At 26.9% G+C, this 19173-nt stretch overlaps 2 protein-coding genes across 4 annotated transcripts; one reads left to right on the top strand and one right to left on the bottom strand.

Moving 5' to 3' along the window:
• Nucleotides 1-6356: 6356 nt before the first annotated feature.
• Nucleotides 6357-10631, bottom strand: LOC111027253 (Werner syndrome ATP-dependent helicase homolog). Its single transcript, XM_022305555.1, has 14 exons — nt 10295-10631; nt 10068-10211; nt 9622-9857; nt 9455-9562; nt 8851-9041; nt 8633-8770; nt 8082-8415; nt 7794-8011; nt 7586-7712; nt 7441-7515; nt 7244-7379; nt 7044-7185; nt 6839-6962; nt 6357-6775 (listed from the first exon to the last, which is right to left on the bottom strand). The coding sequence occupies exons 1-14, from the start codon at nt 10400-10402 to the stop codon at nt 6499-6501; spliced, it is 2358 nt and encodes a 785-aa protein (XP_022161247.1). The 5' UTR covers nt 10403-10631; the 3' UTR covers nt 6357-6498.
• A 52-nt stretch (nt 10632-10683) lies between these two features.
• On the top strand, nt 10684-17405 carry LOC111027252 (WD repeat-containing protein 6). Of its 3 annotated transcripts, XM_022305551.1 has the most exons (15): nt 10684-10782; nt 10870-11021; nt 11089-11266; nt 11333-11497; nt 11841-11979; nt 12062-12289; nt 12369-12768; nt 12843-12971; nt 13071-13210; nt 13792-14037; nt 15301-15486; nt 15594-15846; nt 15922-16096; nt 16576-16964; nt 17046-17405. In XM_022305551.1, exons 2-15 carry the CDS (start codon nt 10919-10921, stop codon nt 17213-17215), a joined length of 2901 nt encoding a protein of 966 aa, XP_022161243.1. In that variant the 5' UTR covers nt 10684-10782; nt 10870-10918; the 3' UTR covers nt 17216-17405. The 3 variants fall into 3 exon arrangements, with proteins under 3 accessions (XP_022161243.1, XP_022161242.1, XP_022161244.1); XM_022305550.1 differs by having other exon boundaries at nt 10739-11021; XM_022305552.1 differs by lacking the exons at nt 10684-10782; nt 10870-11021; nt 11089-11266 and having other exon boundaries at nt 11393-11497; nt 11816-11979.
• The last annotated feature ends 1768 nt before the right edge of the window (nt 17406-19173 follow it).

Genomic DNA, 19173 nt, shown 5'->3' with positions numbered 1-19173 from the left:
TTTAAAACAAAAAATAAAATAAAGTTCATACCTGATCAATTTCATAATTTTTATCATAGTTTTATTGATAGCCGGAATAGCGTTATACCAGTAGTTACAATACGATTAAATTGAAAAGTTGGGGGCAATACAAACTCTGATCATTTAACAATATTAGATAAATCTACTGAATACTGATTAATAAAAAGTACATACCACATGTTTTCTTCTATACAACTATGTCTTTGAAACACTCACGTTAACACATTTCACACTGCATAATATGACATTGTATTCAAAATTAGCAAATTTTCACTGACGATACCATCTCTGAAAAAAACGCAGCCTAAATAGTAAAATATTCAACAATACGTATGTATGAGCTATTTGTTATTAGAATTTACAGATATTATATAACTAAAATCTCTTTAAGTTGTAGCTTTTATCTTATCTATACGCAGTTATTATATATTAATTTGTGTCTTAACTATTTTATTCAATAACGTATAAGTTTTATACCTTACGAAAGTCATATTTCTTCACTATAGGCACGGCAAGTTAGTTATCTACTAGAACTCTGCTATTGGTTCATTTTTATTTTAATAATAGTATAATACACAGGGACTAGTTAACATTGCTGATTAGCAAGTGTGTTTATTTTATTTCAATATTTTATAATTATCGTTTAAATCAATTATTTTTATTATTAATTAATTTATAATATATTAATTGCTGAAATATTGTGTTAAGAAAATAAATAATAATTGCAATAAATTAGAGTTAGATAATATGTTATGTGAGTACCTATATGTAAAAAATAATTTAGTATAATAATAACAGCAAGCCTGGGCAGGTTAATGAACATTTTTAACTGAGTTAAGTTAAGTCGATATGAAACATTTCGAAAAGTTTTAAGTTAATAGTTCACCTTATTTAATTTTTAATTCAATTAAGTTAAAATTGATTTGGAAACTTACAACTAACTTATTTTTTTTACTTACATAAATAGTCAGTTTTTTCTGGTTTTAAAATAATAATAAAAAGTAAATTTTGATATAATTATACGTAGCATCATTATAAAAACAATAATTTTTAGTATATTTACTATTTTTACCTAAACAAACTACGCAACTAGGACTTGATTAAAAGTAACTCATTATTTAATAAATGTTAGCAATAAAAATCAGTTAAGTTAAAAATGTTAAGATATTGAAAATTATATTTAAAAAACTAAAAATCTGGTATATGGAGGTCGCTCTGCTGTATATTAGGTTACAAGTGGATCACTGTAATGGATGGTGTTAAGTTTGAATTCAACAATAACCATTGTATACGAAAAAACGATTCTGAGCGACGACTGTCTGTCAGTCTATAATATAACTTAATAATTTAGAATATTCGATGATATTATATTGTGATTAAAGTAATTTATTTTAATAGTAAGTATTAGTATTACGCAGTAGATTAAATTCATTAAAAAAAGTACATTTGAAAAGTCATCATGGGTATAAAATATAATAATATACTTTAAAAGTTTCAAGTACCCACGAATAATATTTTTAATTTATAACAAAATAACAAAAATCATTACTCTTGGCAATTTATTCTTTAATTTAGTTCACATTTGAAAATAAAAATATGTGATACTATTTTTTTGATTTTATAATAACAGAATGACTTACTTGCTTGAAACTTTGTTTTGAATTTTCAACCCTAACCTACAAAAGTTAAATATTTCAAAAATTTTAAATCATAAAATTATTTGTACATTTTAAATTTTTAAATCATGTGAATTTTATTAAAATTTAAACTTTAAAAGCTCATTGCAAAAATCATGCCTATGTATTTTAAATATTTTTTAGCTAATATTGTAAATACCTTAAATATGAGGAGCATTTTATTGCATTTTTAAGCTTTTTTCCCCAACAAATACAATTTTATTAACAATTATAGCAAAAAAAACTAAATAAACTAAAAAAATTCAAAATTCAAATATTTTGTAAACCGCTCAAAACGAGTGAAAATAATTTGAAAATTGTATGAAGTATATGAATTGAAAATATAAACAAATGAGTGAATTTCGATTTTGTCGAAAACCGAGTTTCCGTGAAAATTCGCTTTTTTCTTTAATTTTTTGTTTGTTTTTCCTGCCGCTTTTGAAAACTATTGAGAATTTTTTACTTTTGACCCCTCAAAGTACTGATACTATTCACATTTCTACCAGAAAAGATGCTTGTTGAAAAAAATCTAAGCACTATTACTCTCCCAAAATAACGTGATGACAGAAACAAAATAAATAAATAAATAAATTGTAAAATCAAAGCATTCATTGCTCCGCTCGGAATCTAAAAGAAGTTAAAAGTTAAATTGACATAACTAAAATTTTTTAACTCGTTAACACCCAGGTTCAAATAACTACAAAATTTTAGAATATTTGAACCCCTGTGTCTATTTATTGCATTACTATTTATTATATTTTATAAAGATATCTATACTAGTATAAAAGTATATTTTTCATAATCACTCGTACGGGGTGATTACTTCTTAGGATAATGAGTTTAACCCTATGTGAAAATTTTTGTTTTTTGGATACAACTATAATATAATGTAATACTAATATATTATAATAGAACAATGAAATATATATAACACTAAATTAATAGTGTCCTTTAACTGCTAACTTTGGATTTTAAAAAAATTATAAGTTATAAATTAAAATTGTGTCTTATGAGTAATCACTTATAATGGGAATTTCTAAATTAAACCGTATAATACATGTCTATTTAATGTACTTAAAAATTGGTTATTATTATAAAATTACCCTACCATCAGGGAGCAGAAAAACGACGACGACGAGCGGCGTTTGTATATTATTTGATCTCTCGTATTTTATGTAGTTGCTCTCAGAAATAAAATATGAGTCTACTCAGGGGTAGCATATTTTTCATGAAATTAAATTTTTATTTAAAAAATAAATTTAAGCACCAAAAAAGTATGAAACCAAAATTAATTACTTTAAACATCGATGCTTTCGGGTTTCAGCGGAATTCCTGATATTGTGTGTGCACTGCGGAATAAATCAGATATACGACTGAACTTAAGTCTGAAAATATTGAAATTTACTATGAAAAAAAAACCGTACGGATCGCTTCATATTTCTTGTTCATGTCTGCAGCTTTGCTAACTGAAATTTTAGTTCGATTGCGTCTTTGAAACTACTTTGACATTCGCCACGGATTGCATTATAATTTATACTACGTCAATATGATATAACCATAGACATATAGTACATTACAAAATTGTATATCAAGGAGTTCCGTGTTTGAGATTTGATCATTAAGATAATGAAATGAGGTATAACAATAACCAAAATAGCTTATAATTTTAAAATTTAAATTACAACAATATATAAAGTATACCTATTATTTTAATTTTTAATTTAATAATTAATTAAGGTGGTGTTAAAATATTCGAAGCACTAGCATATTTTTTTATGAGTTATTAAATAAAAATCGTATTGTAAATAAATGTGATTACTACTTTTTAGATTTAACATAAAGGTATTCAGTGCCTAATGCATCACATTTACCGTATACCGAATATACCAACTATAGCTTGTAAAATTCCGAGCTAAATCTTTTCTCTGAATACTGTCAAGCACGAAATTAATAATTAATATTTTATATATTAATTTTGAGTGCAGGTTAGGTATATTTTAAGCTATTCGAGAATATTTAAAATTTAAAATTTCCTTATTTAATTTCCGATAAATATTCAATAATCAGCAGAGCGACATTCCCAGCTTTATAAAATAATTTGATGTTTGATGTACGACGGCGTCACTTTAATTCGCGGTTCGACCACAAGCAGACGGCATAGTATTATTCATATATTACTTAACATTTGTATAAACTAAAAATAAAAATTGTTGAATTTTGCGAGACATAAGAACTCCCGTGTACTTTACTACTGTAATATGACTATTATGTACAACACTATTTATATCTGTTTAATTGTATAAATATGTTATTATTCTGCGACCTGGATATGCCGTCTTTGTGCTATAAGCGAATTTTTTTGTGTTGCGCGTTTGGGAACAAAAAATATGCCCCTACTTCACCCGGGTAGCAAATTGTCTGTGACAATAAATTTTAATTCTGAGACTAAAATGTAAAATATGTAAACCCCAAAAGAATAGGTAATCAATCTTACGTATACATCGACTCTTCGGGTAATATATAGCTGCAAGGCCATATCTTGAGTGCAGACGCCATATCGAGGAACTTCTTTCTTCATCTAAACCCGAACTGAAAAAATCGAGATTTTTTATAAAAATTACTTGAGTAGAATGAAATATGTGAGCAAATGTTTATTGTTGCCTTACACATTTCTCTTTTGTTCAATGAAATTATTAGAATTGTGGATGGTCTCCGACGAGTGACGACGATTGGCTTTTGCCATAGATGATAGATATTATAATATAATGTTGTTATCAGTTTTCGAGTTTTTGAATTCTTTGGATGACACTATATATTTTTTATTTCAGATTCCGAAGCATAATATTATTAGGATTTCGGAGTGTTTAAATCTATTCAAATTAGAACACGGAACTCTGCGCATAGGCCATTTATATACTCTACTGTCGCGAGTCCATTTTTTTGTCCGGAATCTAACAATATTGTTTTTAGTCTTAACGGTTAAACTATAACTTAATATAAAACTCTAAAAGGGTCGAGACATGAAAAATTTCAAAATTAGGCTTTGAAATTTACAGAAGTGATAAAAAATGGATACTTTAATCGTGAATATAATATTCTCTCTGGTCTCGGCATTAATATGTTATTAAACAATATTATTCTATAATAGTGTGCTTTATTTGGTAAAAAATTGTGTGATTATATTATACTACTACACTATAGTGTAATAAATAATGTAGTATATATATTATACAGCCGTGTAGGTACCTAACTAAGGCTCTCACATAAAGGTGAGTGACGGGGAAAAAACCTATGACCAAGGTTCGGGACTTATAGCATTTGCATACTTTTTTTAAATTTTTTGTTGTAAAATGTAGCAGAGTGCGAAATAAATTCATTTCTCAATGTCGTGATATCAAATCTACAATTTGAATGTGCAACATAAGCTAACTTACCCGTTGGGTGTTATTGAACCCACAGTTATATATTTACTGGATGTGTATTTGGAGATCTCTAACACAGTAACACAGAATAATATGATTTTATTAGGTATGGGCCAATAGGTAACACGAACATAGGTACATGACTACACAATATACATGTAATGGTTCACTAGCTACTCCTACATCAATATTAAATCAATTTTCTTTCTTAAAAATTAAAATTAAAAATAAATTACTTTAGATACTTTGCTTGTTTAACAAATATTTAGAAAAATATTTGAAAATAAGATTTTTAAACGGTTCTATAAGTACTTAAAAATCCAAAAACAAATTGACTTAAAATATTTGTAGATAATCAATTGACCATGAAAAAAAATCATTTATTGTATTATATTATACTTGACAAATTTAGTTATCGATCTTTGATAAGATTATTATTTTCATTCAATGACATAACCAAAAAAAAACCATTGTAAACACATCATTCACATGGATTATACACTTTAAACGTAATATACCAAACATAAATTTTATTCAGTGTTTACAAAATCAAGAAGGTATTTATTTATTTTTATTTAAGTTGATGTGAAATGCACTAGGTAATCAATCCTATTATTTGTTAAAAATTATTTAACACTTAAATAGCCAGTTGAATACCATTTGTTTAAATATATGTATAATAAAATTAAAATGTAATTATCTACTATCTAGGCAACTAGCTATCTAAGTAATTGTATTTATTTGTCTAATTGAAAAATTTTTGCAATCTATTGGTTAACAATACAATCTAAAATAATATTTTATGACCAATACATAAGGATGCAATTGAACCAAGGCATTGGCCATTGAGACAAAAATTAACTTATGAAATGCGGGAGCCGGGAGGAGAATAAAAAATCATTTAGATAGAGTAAAATAGAACAAAAAAATATTTAATTATAAAAAAACATTGTCACAATATTCAAAGTTCTTGGGATACCATACACAAAACAACTTTAATTGTTCTTACATGATTTATTAGAAAAAATTCTTGAACTTGTTATCGAAAAGATTTCAAGTGTTTATAGTATAATACTTAGTCTATAATAGATTGACAATATGAATGATTATCTACAAATATATTTTAATTTAAAGAAACAGTAATAATGCAATAAATAAAGATAGGTACCTAATTCAAGTAATCAATATTGAATGACTTGCCAGTTTTTGAGTATAATCATATATTAAGTATAACATATTAGATCAAATATATTTATTTATAAATGTTGACTTTTGAACGAACAGTTTTTGGACAAAATAATTATTTATAATTTGAGTACAAAAATAAAATAATTAATCTTCTGAAAAATATATTATAATCATGTATAGATGATGTCATTTCAAAATCTAAACAGGGAGTTATTTTTTAATTTTTTAATCATAATTTTATTGCGTTCGGTTATTATTTCTTGACACACCCCACTTGATTCAGTAGCACAATATTTTCTTTTAGTTGGGTTTTCTTCATTTTTTGGAATTAAACTACTATGAACTTCCTTTATTTCTACATCTCTATCAACATCACATTTTTTTATTTCATCTGTATCACATATTTCACTAAAGATGGAATCATCACATTCATCCCAAAAGTCATCACACACACTGAAATTTGAGTTACTAGAAAAAAAGGCAATAAAACTTAATAAACATGAGTAGATAACATTCATAAGCTATACTTACTTAGTTTCACATTCGTTCACTTTTTCAGTCTTTGATTCTTCTGGATAAGTATTACAAACTTCTATCACTTTATCCACTATTGCTTGACCGAAACGATCAATTTTGGCTTCAGTAAACCCTTCGACTATAGTCAAAAACAAATGTTTTTTGTTAGTTAAAATAAAAATCTACATTTAAAGACAAATAATTTATCATTTTTTTTTACCATTTTTCAATTCAGATACATTTTTAGGTTTTAATTTTGACACGTCAATTAACATTTTATTATTTGCAATCATATAAGGCATGCAGTCTGATTGTTGAGCCAATGTGGTTCTATACATCACCAGAGTCGAATAAATTGTATTCTACAAAATATAAGGTTATAAGCATTTTGTTACATTCAACATTAATTCAAATACTTACTTCTAGTTCTGTGTTTTCAATTGGTTGTTGAGAACTGTAATTTTGTGTACTTGGTGTAAGTTGTGATATTTTTTCTTCACGCTGATACTTCAATTTTATATCTAAGGTATCACAACTCTTATGAGCATCTTTGAATCTTAAATAAATAAATATAATTAGGTATGTTAGATAAAATATTTGTTTATGAATTGTATTACTTAATGGCTGATTTCGATTTGAACAATTTTAAAACATCCAAAGACGGGTCTATTAGAATACCTGATTTTTTTCCACTATAATCAAAACAGTAAAGGATCATTTTTATTAATAAGTTATAATTAATATACTAAATTATAATATTACTATTTTATGAACTCGTATCCTTTGTCTGAAACTGCAACAGTACTGATTGGAAAAGAAAATGTGCTGCCCTCCTTGAATGAAGTGCAAGGATTTTGCTTCAGTAAACTTTCTCTCAAACACAATTTACCTGGATCACCACAAAATTGTATTATACTTGATATACAATCCTCATCAGAATAGTATATTATTGTAAAAGTAATTTATATACCTAGTGCTTTCCAAAAAGTTTCTGTGTTATAGTCTCCTTTTCCGTACAATGTATGGGTCTTATATTTAGATAATTTATCATTCTTTTTACCACAAATGAAATTTACTATAGCCACAAGTCCAAAATAACCACCTAGTGCTTGTGCACATTTTAAGACTAATAGTATATCTTCAGTTAGATCTACATTATTATCAGGTTGAAATTTGTCAGTCTTCTGGCTGTTTTTCAAAGAAATAACAGATTTCAGTTAATATTAAATATTTTGTTTCTAAAAATAAAAAGTCCTACTTATTTGTACAATTATCACAGCAGTCTGTTCTAATGATATTAGTATCAGATGTAGTTGACAGAATGACATCCTCAAAATAGGATAGTAATAGTTGACGTCTACACAATCTAGTCTCCATGTACTGTTCAATGACCTTAGCCATCTTTTCTTTATGTGAGCGGTATGTGTCGTTTGTGAGATTTGAAAGCATTATATGTCTATTGAGCACAATGTCAGCTTCATTGTAGAATATATGACACATTGCTGGCAACCCATCCCTTCCTGCTCGACCAACTTCTTGATAATATGACTCAATATCTTTAGGTGCTCCATAATGAATAACACGTCTTACATCTATCAAAAAAGAAATCAACAACTACTAAATATAGTTATAAAAATAAGTAAGTAATAAATGTAAACTCTTCAAATATATTAGAAAAATTATACACACAACAGTTTCAGTTTAAGTAAAAAATAATATTGTTTTTTAATTTTTGATGGTAAATTATTTTTTAGGTAAATAATACACTAATTAAATTTAAAAATATACGTTATCAATAAAAACCTTTACCTGGTTTATCAATTCCCATCCCAAAAGCCACTGTAGCTACAACAATTTGTAATTTATCTTTTACAAAATTTTCATGAACAGCATTTCTTTTATGCAATGGAATGTCAGCATGATAAACTTCACATTCTATTCTATTAGCTAAAATAAAATAATATTTATAATTTTGCAATAAATCAGATTAATAATAAAATCAATAGGAACTTTGAAGTAATATTTACATTTTAATTCTTGTGCAACTGCTTCAGTCTGTTTTTTTGTAGGACAATAGATAATTGTGGCTCCTTCAAAAAACATTTTTAACCCATTTTTTTTCATAAATTTATTCAAGTCAAAAAATATACTTGTTTTTTTTGATACTTCAAAGTATAAATTTTTCCTGTCAAATCCTGTACACACAAATTTGGGATTTCTAAAAGTAAACACCAATTAATAGAGATTCATTCAATTAAAATCTTAGTTTTACAAATTAACCCGTCATTGGCAGAGTGATGAGAGATTGTCTCACCATGATATTATTTTGGTTGCCACTGTATTTTACATAGTTTATTGCCTAATAGATATGCTATACATTTTCGGGTACATTAAATCTAAAAATAGAAATAAAAAATAAAAATAATTTAAATATATAAAAGAAAATATATATAGTTAATGAGAGCTCATAACAGAATAGTTAATACAAATTACAATATAAATGTTTTGGTAGCTTAAAACATATTCTATGGTATATTAAAAAAAGTGAGAAAATTTCTCAACACCCGATCAAAGGAATACAAAAAAAAGATGCGACCAACAACGGGTTAAATTTATATCAATCATACATACATGAGATTCAATGAACTGCAAATATCTTTGCGCACAATTGGTGTAGCAGTGGCTGTTAATGCCATGATTGGCACATTGGGTAGTAAGTTGCGTAATTTCCCTAAATTCCTAAAATAAATACATAGATAATAGAAAATAGGCGTTAAAGAATATATATTTCCACTGACCTATAAGAAGATCTGAAATCAAAACCCCACTGACTGACACAATGTGCTTCATCAATAGCTACAGCAACTATTTTGATTTTTGTTTGTAAATCTTGTAAAATCTGTTTTGCTGAATCAGTGGCTATCCATTCTGGAGTTATATATAACACTCTTACTTCTCCAGAAAAAAGACTATTCAAAGCGTCTGCCTTAGATGTTTGAGCTGAACCTAGCAGACATGCTTTTATATTGGCCATCTAGAAAACATTTAAAATTCAATTGTGAATAATTTAAATTACTTCTTTAGTCTTGTTGGCATATTTTTTTTCATTTTTAAAGCTTTGTCTTTAGCAATTAAGCTCAATTGTTGGCATTATTAGGACATTTTTGTAAAGAACAGAAATAATGTATGTGAAAAATTAAGCATGGATAAAAAAATAAACAAATTTAACAAATTTAATCCAAACCTCCAGAGAAAGTACTTGATCCTTCATTAAAGATATTAACGGGGAAACAACTATGGTTAAGCCTTTGCTATAAACTGCCGGATACTGATAACAAAGACTTTTTCCATAACCAGTAGACATAACTACACACGCGTCTCTCTTTTGCTGTAAACATAATAATTATAATAAACATAATATATATATCTAAAAATAATCAGAAACCAGGGCATTTAGTCTTGACGTCTTACTTCTAAAACTGAATATATGATTTCCCATTGCATGGACCGAAATGTGGAATGTCCAAAATATTTCCTAAGTGCAGATATGTGCTGCAGGCTAGGTTCAGTTGAAGACATTTCAAACTTTGAAAAAACGAATTAAAACTATTTAATTATTTACAATGAATAATGATTAAACTTTTTATATGTACAGAAAGAACAAATTATCCTAAGTATAATGTTCTTTGAACACGAAAGTCAAACAGTGAATACGCCAGTCAAACTGTGGTTTTGCCTTTGATTTGAATTTAAAATTTTAAACTGTTCATTCGTCATTCGTCATTGTCCAAACCGCTTATCACTATTACTGATAAAGATTTGTTGAAACCACAGACTTCTATATATATAATTTTATTATTGTTCTGTGGTATAGAAGTCTGTGTTGCCCGCACGTGTCTTGGAGTGATAAGAGATAAAAATCAAAAATGTTAATATGCAATTCAAATTACCACTAACAAGTAACAAATATAAATTATTATTGCTTTTTCGGTTATTTTGACCGTTTTACATTACAAGTATACTGATCATTCGTCATCTTTACTTAGATTAGTCGTATTGTTAAGTTATTACTGATTTGTGGATTGTGACGAAATCATGTTTTCCTGCAAAGATGTCGAGAAGTCAAAATTATTTAAATCCGTATCTTTGATCAATACAGTTTCATGTGTTAAGTTTATTGATCGATTTCTATTAGTTGGTGTGTAATTTATGGCTCATTTGATTTATATGCAGTCTCACTTAATTACAAATTGTTTTTCGTTTAGGTATTGGTAATATTTTGCTGGTCTACGACACGGAGTCCAGAAAACTTTGTTTGCGTAGAAAAATCTTTGATAAAGCTTCGATACACGGTATTCAGTTTAATGACAAACAAATGTTGGTTGCCATTCACGGAGAAAAATATGTGGCAATTTATAAACTGTTGGCGCCAATGAGTTATCTGTAATTAGCATTTTGCATTTTATCGCATTAATAGAATTAATTTTAAATAATTATTTAAATTTATAGTATTGAATTTGATTGTGTTCTAATAACCACTGATTGGGTTTGTAACATTCTATGGATGAATTCAAATTGTTTATTAACAGTATCTGCACATAATGTAGCAACTGTTTGGAGCTTGGAACTTAAAGAGAAAATAAATTCGTCGAGTTGTGATGAAATATGTATACTGTATCCTTTTATAAAATAATTTATAGCATATCATTACAAACATTTTTGCATTATGATTTATGAGTATAATTTATTAATAAAAAAATGTAGTCGATCTAATGCATAGTGTATGTTCTACACCCAAAAATATTTTTGTTCTGAATTAATATTGAATAAGTTTTTCAAATAGCTTATAATATTTAATAATCATGATATATTTTGTTTCTATTTTGAACTGATGATATTTTGCCCCCTGTATTCCAAGTAAATTCAAAGTCAGATTATTATACAACTTATATATTATAAGCATTTTAAAATTCTTTAATAATCATTATTTAGTAATCCTATTTATTACAATGAGCAGATATTCAGCAACATCAATTGGTGAAGACGAAGACAATATTATTGTTTTTTCAGGTACAGTTTTCAGGGAAATAGTAATTTGGAGTCCTTTTAGGAGATCAAATGGCTTCAATATCTTACATAGATTACAAAGGCATGAAGTAAGAAATAATGGTTGCTTATTATTAGAATAAATTCTAATTAATTGCTATTGCTTTTTGTATCCATGTATTTTTAAAATAGGGTGTTATATTTTCAATCACGGTGGACAAATCCAATTCCATTATAAGTTCTACTTCTGATGATCGAAGTATAGTCATCTGGAATGTTGAACCATTCGCTGAGCACCAAAATACTTATGATCACTGGAAGTTTGCAAAGATAACACCAGCCTATTCATTTTATGCACACAAAGCTAGAGTTTGGAAAAGTATTTTAATGCAATCTGGCAATATATTGAGTGCTGGAGAAGTAAAAATTTGAACCTTTTACATTTCTATTACCTAATTTCCTTTAATAAATATGAAATATGTGTAAATACTATGTTTAGGATGGTCAAATATGTTTGAAAACTTCTTCAAGAACCTACCAATGGGAAGAAAGTAGAGGTTCCCAAGTTCGTAGCTTAGACTGTATGGAAATCAAAAATCTTGCAGCTAGTGGATGTACGACTGGGAGTGTTGGATTATGGTCACTAGACACTGTTCCTAAGAGTGAAATTTTGGCTGACTATAAAAAAGATAACCGCTATCCAAAACATTTAGTTGTGCTGAATAACACTGGCACATATGTACTTTATTCTGATGGCCATGTTGTTTTGTACAAAAACAATTCCAGTCACAATATCTATCAAAATGATGTCTTGTGTTGCACTTTGACAATGGTGAAATCCCCTTGTGAAACAAAAGTAACTTTTACAACTAGTAGTGGACATATAGTTATTCTAAAAAGTAAATTCCAACTTATTATCAATTACAAATGTGTATTTTGATGTTTCTAAATTTTTAATTTATATATTTCTTAGGCACCAGTGTTCAAGTATTTTTTGATAAAATTTCTCCAGATAAAATTGTATCTACTATTTGGCTGAATAATAATCAAATAATCGTATGTTTTATAAGAAATACAATTTTTCGTTACAAAGTATTTGAAGGTAAAATTGTTTACTTGGACTTATTATTTTTTACTATTATAAATTATTATTAAGAGTATGTATAATTTATTTTTATTTTCATTTATTTATCTTTTTAAGACCTGAAATTAAATCATTTGGATACATTTTGCATTTATTCAAAAACTAGTTCTTGGATAACAGCTGCAGTATTAGTTGAAGACCTAATCTTTGCTGGTTGTAATGAAGGATCTATTTATTTATTCAAATTAAATCAGCAGGTATTTTTTATTTTATTAAATTTTAATATTAATCTGAGTAAAAAATTATAAGAAATCTGAAGACTTATTAATTCTTAACTTAAGCTGAGTTTGTGAAAATATCAAAATAATGTTGGACTGGGGTAGGTGATTTTTCTGTTTTTGTCTAACACACATACTTCGCGGTTAGACATGTTCTACTTTCAACCTACCAATTGATATAATATAATAAGATAAGAATTTTAAAAACCTTAGAATTTGTTGTTAAGTTGATTGAGATTGATTTCCCACATTTTTTATTCAACTATTATAAGTTCTAAAATAGCAGCATTTAAAAAATTGACAATTTTAAATTTTTGAAAAAGTAAGAATTAAATATGTGGGATATTACAATATATCTTCAAAGATATTATACCGCTTCCTTTGATTGGAAATTAAAATATGTCTAAATTTCTATGTTGCACATCTGTTAAACAAAGATAGAATATCACTGATTCCATTCTCTTTAATATTATAATTTATTTGAACATTTTACAACAATTGTTTATTTTTTCTTAACATTAATTGTTACAATTTTTAAAAGCTTATGAATATTCTTTCAGGAACCATTACAAGTATTCAGTAGAATTCACAGTTTCGCTGGTGTTACTGCAATGTGGATACATGAAAAGTATTCATATTTTTCGGTTGTTAGTTCAGTAGGACGAGATGGTCATCATAGATATTGGAATGTCAGTACACAATCAGAATCAGTGTTTGAAATACGCTGTGATATATTACCTACAAAATGGCCGTTTGTCATAACTAACTCTAAAGTTCATGGATTATTGATTTGCGGTTTTAAAGAAGTAAGATTTACTTACAGTTTTTTAATTAATCTTCGTTAAGTAAATACCATAATTTATTGAGAAGAAATATATTTTTTACAAAAGACTAATGTACCTTAATTTAAACTATAATATTACAATCTTGAATCATGTTTATTTTCTCCATTCTAACTCATTCCTTACATTTTTTAAATTTTGCTAGCTTATTTTAAGCTTTTTGCTGCTGAAACTAAGTTTTTCAATTTTTTTTTTTTTTTGATACTTCCAGAGTTTACTTCTCATGACTGCATAAGTTCCATCATAATCTCTTGTACGCTGTCCATCCATTTTCGGTTTGACCTTCCCCTTGGTCTCGTGCCTTCCATTTCTTAACATATGATTAAACGATTGTATTCATTATTCTACCATCGGTCAGGCAAACATACCCCCGCCCATTCTAATCTTGTGCTCCCAACAAACTGAACCACATTTTTTCTTTTATGAAGTACTTTTAATTGGTTATTTGATCTTATTTTGCATTTCTGCTCTTTGGGATTATTAATTGGGCCATTTATTTTTTATAGTATCTTCCTCTCAAATTTAGTACTTTTTATTTGTCACCTTTTGTAGTCACCTGACTGGCATAAGCATATGGAATTACTGTTCTCACGTAACTAATATAATATAATTGCTCTTTTGTTTTATTTTTATATTAATTTTGACCTAAGTAGGGGTGCTAGAGGAAAATAGTATCATTTGGCTGTGGCCAGCTTTATATTTATTTCACCATGTATGTTATCTTACATATCTAATGTCATCCTTAGGTATTTAAAATCTCTTATCTATTCTATTCTGGTTGTACCTATAGTTATGGCTGTTAAAATTTTTATTTTTCTTGTTATTATCATCTTCTTTGTTTTTCCATGTTAACTCTCAGGCCGATACTTTCTCCTACTTTCATTATTTCCATATTTAGTGTAATTTATTTGGTTTTTATCCATGGAAATATGTAAAAATTATTTATAATACATTTATTTTACATTATATTTAAGAATTCAACTATGAATCAAATACTTAGAGAAGGTTTTTTCCATAGCATATTGAGAATACCTATAATGTGTGTAAAATTAAACTTAACTTTAGCAATATCATTTTTTAATCCTATTTCTATAAGAAAAATAAACTAAATTCTAAATTCTTAATTTATGATTTTTGAATATTAGACTTTGATGCACACCATTGAATATTTTTAAAATTCTTTAGTAATATTACATTTTTACTATTTATAACATTTTTTTGTCTTAGAGCAATTTAATTGTGTATAGTCCAATTGAACAAAGAATTTTGGCGACCGTCCCTTGTGGTGGTGGTCATAGAGCATGGGATTTGACGTTTATCAATGATTGTGATTCAATATATTTTGTTTGCAGTTCTTCAACTAATAAATTAGAATCAAATGAAATACCCTTGCATGGTCATCATATGCTATTGGTAAATTAAGTAAGCAACTAGTAAAGTTACTAGTATGTTAACAACCAATAAATTATTTGAATATTCTACTTATTAATAATATTATTGATGATCTTAATATATTTTAGAAAGGTTTTCATTCAATGATTGTAAATTGCATGGCACAAGTTACCGATGAGTTAATGATAACCGGCAGTGATGACACTACTGTTAGATTGACTCGTTTTAATGATGAGGTTGATAATTTGTTAACATTAAGAAGTCATATATCATCAGTTCGTTCTGTATCTTGTCTTAATTTAAATCCTAATGTTTACATTATCGTAACAGCTGGTGGTAGAGCTCAGTTGAAAATTTGGACTTTGAATATAACAAATAATAGTTAGTATTTAGAATCTAATATTTATATTATTTTATGTAATTTTACTTATATATATTGTTTTTGTATTATGATAGATGTGTATTGTGAAGAATCAATATCACATTTATTGAAAACTAAACAAGAAAAAAAACCTTGGAGAACAGTCGTACCTTCAAATGAAGGTGAGACACGCTTTATGGATGTTTGTATCCAATATACAAAGTCAAAATCAATTTTAATTTCTGTTGGATGTTCTGATGCAATTCTTAGGTAATAAAAACAAATAGTTATGTTAATGGTAAAAATCTCACAAATAAGTGGATTTAATAAGGAAGCAAAGTAAAACATTGTTATTATATGTACTATAGGAATATTTGATTAAAACTGGAACAATTTTGATCTCTAACCAAGCATCATATTTAAGTTTACTCATTTCCCGCCATAGTTTTAACACTTAGGAGATAAAGCTTATGTTATGTTTATCACCGCTTCATATTATTTTTTAAAAACTTTTTTTAGTATTGATGTAAAGCATTTACCTATTAATTAGTTCATTGTTTAACCAATTTTTCTTAACGTTGCAAAATTAACATTTGCTTTTCATCCTAATAATTGTGAGGCTGATCTAAAATCATTTGGTGTTACTCATGCAAGGTTATACAAATACATGTAAAAATATCTAAATAGGCACATAATGCATTGTGATGAATTAACAATATACATTATATTAATAAATTATAAAATTGCAGGTTATATAATTATGATTTAAACAATAAAACTTTGAATTTAATTGAAGACAATTTGGACTGTAGTAACTGTATACTGAAGATTTTACTAGTTCAATTAAATAGTTTACATTATGTTTTAACTACTGATACAAAAGGATTTGTAAATTTTTGGGACATTTCAAAATATGTTGACAATAGTGATGTTGATCTAAGTTGTACGCCTAAATATAGACATTGTATACACCAATCTGGTATAAACTGTTGTGATTGGTTGGAAATTGAAAATAATTATGGTTTAATAACTACGGGTGGAGATGACCAGCTTTTAAGTTTATCAATTTTTCACTATGTGGATACTGTAACATTATTGTGTAATGTATCTATTTCTATCCATTGTTCTCAAGTTACAGGTATTATTTTTTTATTAATTAATTTAATCTTTGTAATTACATAACTACTAGTTTACTACTGATTGTTTAAAAATATTGTAGGTATTAAAGTATTTAATCAATTTGTTATAACTGCATCTGTGGATCAGAAAATTATTTTTTCCTTATGGAGTTGTGATTTAAGTTCCAAAACTGTACAAGTATTACCATTTGCATCATACTTTACAACAGTTGCAGACATTCACGGTTTAATAGCTCATAAACATGGGTAAGTACATGTAAAACTATACTTTTTCTCAACTCAGATATTAGGTTTTATTCATTGAAATTATGTTTATTGAGTTTTAATGTTTAAATTTCTTTAAAAAAGAACAATGTAAATGATCACATGTGAAAGTGTCAATAATTTCTGATACTATACAAAACGTTAGTATACAAAATTAATGCACACAATTGTATTTATTTTTATACTTTAAAGCTATATATTTTCAGTTATTTGAAACAGTAATTACAAAATAATAATTGGTAAATATTGTTCTCACAGTAAATACATAGTAATTGGTAATTATTGTTGTACAAAAAAAGCACCAGCTTTATGAAAAATTAACTTGGTTTTATTGAAATTTTATTTATTTTAAAATGGATAGCATAAAGTTTTATGAGTTATCATTTATTTATTTTATGTATTGTGTACTTAGTTTAAAGAACATTTCTATTGGGAAAAACATATTTCAGTTAAAAATATTAGTTGAAAGTTTCATCACTTAAATATGGTTTGTATTTTATATTTCATAGTTTATAGCAACTGTGATTTTAAAATTCCACTAATAATAGAATTTATCATAAATCATAAACATCTATTGTACATTTATTTTGTATTTTGAACATTAAAATAAATTATTTATGCTTTCTGACATTTTAAAACTCAGTGATTGGATGGCGATCTAAATTACATTGTACCATCTGAACCTACAGTTTGATTGTTATTATTTATTAGTTTTAGACAGGTATCAAATAAAAATATGATTATAAATAACTTACTATAATACAATGACAAAATAAAATGTGGCTAAAGGTGAAAATAATTAGTTTCAATAACAAACAATTATTTATCATAAAAATAAAATCGTATTTTCGCGTAAAATAATTTTCATATATTGATTATAAATACTTTCCAAATTAGAAGTACCTAGTTTATTCAGTTGTATACTCCCGATAACTACACACTTATAGCTTGTCATTGTTGCTAAATTTTCGGTTTTTATTTGTTTGATTGGCAATTGCATTAAATGTTCTCAGTTTTTATTTTTATAATGAATTAAAATGTTGATGTACAACAGAATTAAGTACATGTTTATAAATGTATAATTAGATTTTACTTGTATCTACGTATAGTGTTAACGATATTATAGATTAAATACAGTAGAATTCGCTTATAATGATTTTCAAAGAACCTAAAGAATCAGATCGTTATATCTAAACTTCGTTCGATCCGGATGAAAAAATACACCGCGTAAATCCAAGGAGGCAAAGAATCTGCACGACACCCCAACAAAATTCATAAAAATAGGTTTGTATTGCGTATAATATGTATAGTATTATACATTGTATATAATATATTGGATCCATTTTTCTTTTATATATTACTGGAGACCAAGTGACCAACATACTTTTCGTTGCTTTTACTTATTATGTTACAATTTGATCCCCAATGTAATATAAAATAATTACGCTCCTGACTGCATGTGAGATATAAAACGAACCAAGTACATAGCTGGGAATCGTTTTATTCTGAATATCGTTATATACAGTCGTAATAAGCGAATTCTACTTTAATTATAATCTATAAATTTAAAAGTTAATAATGTGTGCACTGAAACACAATTTCTTAACCAGTCTGAGTGGTAATATATCGCAATTTATTAATATCACTGTATAAGGTTATCGATTGTTGAAAATATTGACATATCCCGTTAATTTATCGAAATTCTGATAAATTGTATGGGCAATAGTGAAATAAATACATTCCTCTCTTCGAATCTTAAACAAATATTAGGTAAATAGTACGGGAGCGCGTATAATGGCCGAAAATATATTAGCCGATCCGTATTCTAGCCGTAAAATATTTCTGCCGAAAAATAATTGGTTGGACAAGTAAATTAGCAGAACCGTATTTTAGCCGAAAAATATTACAGCCGAACGTATTTTAGCCGAAAAATATTACAGCCGA

Source organism: Myzus persicae, unplaced genomic scaffold, assembly GCF_001856785.1.
Source record: "Myzus persicae strain clone G006 unplaced genomic scaffold, MPER_G0061.0, whole genome shotgun sequence".
In the NCBI taxonomy this organism is placed as follows: domain Eukaryota; kingdom Metazoa; phylum Arthropoda; class Insecta; order Hemiptera; family Aphididae; genus Myzus; species Myzus persicae.
Note: the sequence above shows the minus strand (reverse complement) of the source record. Positions and strands in the feature narration are given on the sequence as shown.